Raw genomic sequence first — 6,677 nt, 5'->3', positions numbered from 1 at the left:
TTGACCAGTCTTTTCTTGGTGTTTTGGCTAATAAAGATGAGTCTTGCAACGTTTATGTTGTTGTGCTTGATAGTGAGATCTACACCTTCAACAATAATGTGCACGCTCAGGCACACGTTTTTTCATCAAACTCAGACAAGTGGGTGGTTGACTCAGGGGCTACTCACCATGTCACTCATGATGCAACAAAATTGGTTAATGGTTCAGATTACAAGGCCCAGATAAGTTAGTTGTGGGTAATGGGCATTGTTTAGATATTTGCATGTATTGTTTTTCTAAGTTTGAAACCAAGTCGCGAGCTCTTTTCATTAATGATCTATTTCATGTTCCAACCGTGACTAAAAATCTATTATCTGTCTCAAAGTTTTCTAGAGAAAATTCGGTATTTTTTAAGTTCCATGCGAATCACTGCCTGGTGAGAGATGAAGGTACTGCAAAGGTGGTGTTGCAATGACGTGAGTATGGAGGCTTATACCAGTTTGCTGAAGCCAATAAGAAATATTGTAATATAAACAATGTAGAAGAAAATGTAACTAGTAGTATTGAATCATATGAGTTGTGGCAAAAGATGCTGACGCACCCTGCTCATGCCTAATTGGTGCTAGCATGTAAACAGATTGGAGTTTATTTTTCCTCTAAATTAATATAAACAGAAAATACAATTTGTGTAGCTTGCAGAGTAGGGAAAAGTCATAAAATATTGTTTCATGAGTTTACAACTGTTTATGCCAAGCCGTTTCAACTTATTTTTTCTGATCTGTGGGGGCCTGCACACATAATATCGAATGGGTATCAATACTATATTTTTTTGTTGATGTTTATACCGGGCACTGTTGGGCGTATTTACTCAAAACGAAGGATCAAACGCTTCAGGTTTTCAACTATTTCATAATATGGTTAAAACTCAGTTTGATACTGAAATAAAGGAGGTTCAGTCAGATTAGGGAGGTGAGTATAGAGCATTGTCAGTGTTATTGGCAACCTTGGGAGTTAATTATCGGTTGTCATGTCCTCACACCTCTGAGTAAAATGTTGTTGTGAGAGGAAACATCGTCACATCATCGAGTTGGCACTTGTGTTAATGGCACAAACATCTCTTCCGTTTCGCTTCTGATTGTATGTTGTGTGTTCAACCATTTTTCTTATCAATCGACTACCTACACAAGTTCTGCAAGGGAAATCACCGTTTGAAGCCCTATACAACAGGCTCCCAAACTATAATTTCACCCGTATGTTTGGGTGTAGGTGTTTTTCACAGCTTCGGGTTTTTCAACATCAAAAGTTGGATTATCGGTCAAAACCGTGCACGTTTCTTGGGTACAGTGTTCAACACAAAAGCTACCAATGTCTAGCCCCAGATGGTAAAATATACATCTCTCGACATGGTCATTTTCATGAACAATGTTTTCCTTCTGCAGGATATAAAGGGTTGGTTCATGCTACTTGACAATCTAAACACAAGTGGTTAGCAGAATTACCAATTATTTGTGGGGCTCAAAGACTGTATGTGAATCGTGACTCTACGTGAGGTGTTCAAGCTGGAGGACATAATGATGCGGTGGCATCGTGTTCCTGTGATTGCGCTACTAGCCTTCAACAAGAAGTTGGTGCACACATACAAGGTAATGATTTCAGTTTGGAGAGTTCAAATGTTGATCAAATGAATGTTGATGAGGAAAATGTTAAACATGATAGACAACCTGTTGAGATGGAAGATTGCAGGAATGATGAGCACAATTTCACAACAACGTTGACTGTTCCAGAGATACCTTCTGGGTCAACTGCAATACCATTTGTCAATGTTTCAAGGCATCACATAATTACTCGAAGTAAAAGGGATGTGTTTAAGCCCAAGATATACTCTGTAACACATGAAATTGAAGAAGAAGAAGAACCTAGCTCAATACAAAATGCCCTACAATCTGCCAAATGAATAGCATCAATTCAAGATGAGTATGAAGTGTTGGAAAAAAATAATACCTGAACTCTAATTAAGCTGCCTGAAGAGAGGTGTTGAAACTCATTTTCGCCTTCACTTTGTTTCATTTTTATCTTATATTATTGTTTTTAACGTGTGTATATATATATATATTTCAAAGGTAAAATAATAGTATAGAATCATTATATATATATCATATAGTTTGTGAAAAATGTTTTGAAATCCATTTTTGAAAAATATTATATTATATAGTTTAGTAAATAGTTTGAAAACCATTTTGAAAATACTATATAATAAGTTTTGAAAACATTTTGAAAAGAACATAATTTTGGAAATAATTTTGATAAATAGTATAATTTATTTCGGTTTATAGTTTATTTTTTACTTTTAATTCCCTTTTTATTTCTTATTTTACTTTTATCTTTATCTTTATTACTTGTTTTAATTTTGCAGGTCATTTGGTTCAAGTCCAACAAGGGTCCAGTATGAGTCCAAGTCAGGGTCAAATAACCAAGCCCGCGAATGGTCTAGGTCAAAGCCCAAAGGAATGCAAGTTCTGTGAGGTCCAGGAAGCAGCTAGGGTTTTACCCTTAGTCCCAGCGCCTCATCATCTGGGACCATTGGATCTGACCCAATCTAATGGTCCTGATCAAAGAGCAGATTAGGGTTTATAGCCCTAAGATGAAGCAAATGTGTACAGCCGAGTCATGACCGTTGGATCTGATCCAATCCAATAGTCTGAATTAAAGACAAATCAGAGATCCCAGGCATCAGAAAGCATCTTTGTATCACGACCGTCAGATCCACGCAAAAGATAGAACATGCATGGAAGCCCAACCATTGGATCTGACCCAATCCGATGGTTGGCATGGCTAGAGAAAATCAAATGGTCGAATCACACACGCATCTGATGAACATACAAACTAGATCGCGACGTTTCTACGCTCTAAGACAAATCAACACAAAAAATCAGGAGTCATTTTCCAGATAGCACGAACGCCCAACAGTGGTAGAGGTGGACGAGGAGGTTGTTTATGGCAAAGGTCACATGAAGATAAAAATCAGGATCCCAAAAATACAAAAATACCCATTGTATTTAGATGCTAAGACCATTGTAATCCTCCTCTCAAGTGGTTATAAAAACCAGAGAGATGAATCATTTGTAAGGATCAATTTTTGCAACAGAAAATACAAGTTTTTCAGAGGTATACCTTCTCTTTTCTTTTCTACTTACGCCAGGAGATACACAATCACTGAGGAATGACGAGTTGCATAAAAGGGGCAATGGTTTGTTTTTGTTTTTTTTAATGGTGGGTTTTTTTGGCGTAAGGTTTTCAAAGGTTGTTTGGGTTTTTCGTCGGAGGCTAAAAAAATAGAGAAATTCGAGGAAGGAAGATAAGATTTATGGGTTTAAGCATTTTGTGGTTGTTTTTGGGTCTGATTTCGAGCGATATGGAAGGAATCTGAGAGGGCTAGGTCTATTGGTTTGTTTTTGGGGTAACGTTTGGTTTTCCCGACCGGCCACCACGTACGGTGGCTGGAGCAAGGGAGAAGAGAGACACGAAGAAGAGAGCCTGAGAAAGTTGAGAGAACTCTCTCAGTTTGGGCGGCCTTTTTTGTTAAAAATTTTATTAGGAGGTTTTATGTAATGAAATTTGGGTTATTTCGATTTCGGTGCTCTGTTTTTGGCTCGTTTTTACAAAATGGTCACCAGTAGGGATCGTTTTTTAATTTGGTTTTTTATTTGTCCCATTATTGTTATTTTTTGATTCTGTATCTCAGTTATAATTTTTGGTTTATTTATGTTTAAATCCCTCATATTTAAGCACGCTTTTTTTCATTTTAATCCCTGCCTTAGTTATTGATGTGCATGTTTAATTTTCGCTTTATGTAATTTAGTCCTTAGTTGAGCTTGCGAATAATTTGAATTTAATCCCTGGTTGGATTAGTGTTTCCTAATTTAGTCCCTTGATTGTTTAATTTGATTGAATATTAATTAGAATTAATTATTTTTATGGCCCGGTATTTAATTAGATTAGTTTTTTTAGATTGTTTTAATAAAATGTATTTATGCATGTTTCTATCCGTTTTTTTTTTTTTTTTTTTTGTTATTAGACTTTAGAATTTATCCCTAGGATAGATAGGTTCTCTATTAAATAATTTGAACTAGATAATAGGTTTTCACCTTAGTTGTAATTAGGGAACAATTCGACTTGAGTTTTTGCATAAACATGTACAAATACTCAAGTTGGTTGTTCGAATCAATAATTGGTTAATTTATCTCCTTAATTTATAAAACCCTAGTTTAGCTTAGTGCTTTAGACTTTTTAGTTAGATTTACTTTAGTTTGAATACTTAGGGTTAATTAGAGCCTTAGTTTAGGTTTAATCCCTTGACTTTAGACTTTTCACATCTTAGCCCCTGAACTTTAATTAGTTTTCCCAATTGATATAATTAAAGTAGTTAAACAATTAGAGCCTTGACATTAAGTTTAATTTCATATTATTCCTTTAATTAGGGGTGATTCGATTTGGGTTTTCACTTGAAAATGCTCGTTTGCTCAAATTGATTATCTGATTCAATAATTTGATAAAAATAATACGGTTAATATTAGAGACTTCATTAGTCCATTAGGTTCTTTAATTTCATAATCTGACACTTTTTAGGTATAATCATTTAATAAAAGCACCTAGCATAATTAGGTTCTTAAACAAGTTGATTGATATCATTTGTTTTCAAAACCAAGGCTATGTTCACTTATTATGGGATCAAATAGTATAGTCCCCGCTATCATGCTCTGGGGGCTACAACTGGTGATTCCCGAAATAAGTCAACATCCTTTTAAAAATTCATCATCTTTTAAATTTTAAGGTAATGTCCGATTATAGGACACAATAATTGATCTCCCACAATTCATGCTAGGGGGTGAAAATTATTGATTTTAATAAACGAACATCCTTTTCAAATTTTGCATCCATAATGATTTCAAAATTAAATAAAATTTCAAACTTAAAATTTCTTAAAGTAGGTAATTAGCTAGGTACTAATTTCTAGGCGTTGTGGGGGTTTAAACCCTTCCTCACGCATAACCGACTCACGAACCTATTTTCTGGTTTTTGCATACCTCAAACTTGGTATTTTAATAAAAAAATATTTAATAAAATTACTCGGATTTTATGGTGTTACAATAGCACTTTAAAATGATTTTTGGTGACTCCCAACATTTCCTAAAACTATTTCAAAATCATTTCAAAAACCCCGTTGTTGTAACTTGTCGACCTTTCCCCCAGGAGCCGGTTGCGATGGGAGGTCTACAATAGGATGTAAGTGGTTGTTTAGGATAAAGAGGAATGCTGATGGCTCTCTGTAGATATACAAAGCCAAGTTTCTGGCTAAAGGTTTTTCACAAATTCCTAGGTAACACTTTCAAGATACATTTAGCCCTGCAGTTAAGTCTTCCACAATCAACGTGATTCTTGCAGTTACAACCCATAACAATGGTGTTTGAGGCAAGTGGATGTAAACAACACCTTCTTGAACGGTGACTTGCACAAAGACGTGTACATGCAACAACCACAAGGTTTTGAGAGGACTGCTCCTGATGGCACAACGTTAGTTTGTAAGCTGAATAAGGCATTGTATGGCCTGAGACAAGCCCATGCAACTGGTATGCAAAGTTGTGTGAGCATCTGTTTATAAATATTGAGTTTGAGAGCTCTCGAGCTGATTGTTCGTTGTTAATTAAGCGAGAAGGATGTTGTACCATATATATTCTAGCATATGTAGACGATATAATCGTTACTGGAAGTATGAATGTCAAAGTGGAGGATGTAGTGAGTTTGCTTGGAGAAAAATTCTCACTGAAGGACTTGGGACATCTTAACTTTTTCTTGGTTATTGAAGTAAAAAATATAGGAGATTTCAAGTTTATTAGTCAAAAGAAATATGTGTTGGAGCTATTAGACAAAGTATATATGCGTGGTGCAACTCCTACACCTACACCAATGATATCTTCTCTCAAACTCTCCAAAGAAGCTGGCAGTGCTATGGTCGATCCATAGGAATATCGAAGTCTGGTTGGGTCGCTCTTATATGCATGTCACACGAGTCCCGACATAGCATATAGTGTTAAACAAGCTGGAGCAATTTATGCATGCTCCATGTGAGAAACATTTGGGTACTGTGAAGAGGGTTCTGCAATACTTAAATAAGACTTTAGATTATGGGTTGTTTATATCAGAAGAAGCTTATTCGCAGCGGCTTGTGGCATTTGTAGACGCCGACTGGGGAGGAAGCATGGATGACAGGAGATTCATCTCAGGTAACTGTGTTTACCTAGGTGACAACTTAGTGATGTGGAGTTCTAAAAAGAAGAAAATTGTCTTGAAGTCTACAACAGAAGCCGAGTATCGATGCTTAGCCGATGTAGCCTCTGATGTTACATGGTTGAGTGCACTGTTAGATGACATGGGGATTGAGCTTCTAGAAGCATCAGCCATCTGGAGCGACAAACCGGTGTACCATTAAAAACTGAAACACGTAGGATGTGCACTTTGTTTGGGAAAAAATGGCTGCAAAGAAGCTGAAAATAAACTTTGATCCTTCTACACATCAGGTAGCAGATGGGTTGACCAAAGACTATTTTCGAATGTTCAGACAAAGACTGGGGGCGGTCTCTTTAGAAGAAGTTGAGAGTGAAAGAAGTGAGGAGCATGTTGAATATAGCCAAGAAAGCTAG

The 6,677-nt window shown here is 36.2% G+C and overlaps 1 protein-coding gene across 1 annotated transcript; it reads left to right on the top strand.

The window, feature by feature from the left end:
- Positions 1 to 6,088: 6,088 nt before the first annotated feature.
- Positions 6,089 to 6,677, top strand: LOC120151227 (secreted RxLR effector protein 161-like). Its single transcript, XM_039163747.1, has 2 exons — positions 6,089 to 6,454; positions 6,555 to 6,677. Exons 1-2 carry the CDS (start codon positions 6,089 to 6,091, stop codon positions 6,675 to 6,677), a joined length of 489 nt encoding a protein of 162 aa, XP_039019678.1.

The sequence above is a fragment of the Hibiscus syriacus genome, unplaced genomic scaffold (assembly GCF_006381635.1).
Source record: "Hibiscus syriacus cultivar Baekdansim isolate YM2019G1 unplaced genomic scaffold, ASM638163v2 tig00002799_pilon, whole genome shotgun sequence".
In the NCBI taxonomy this organism is placed as follows: domain Eukaryota; kingdom Viridiplantae; phylum Streptophyta; class Magnoliopsida; order Malvales; family Malvaceae; genus Hibiscus; species Hibiscus syriacus.
Note: the sequence above shows the minus strand (reverse complement) of the source record. Positions and strands in the feature narration are given on the sequence as shown.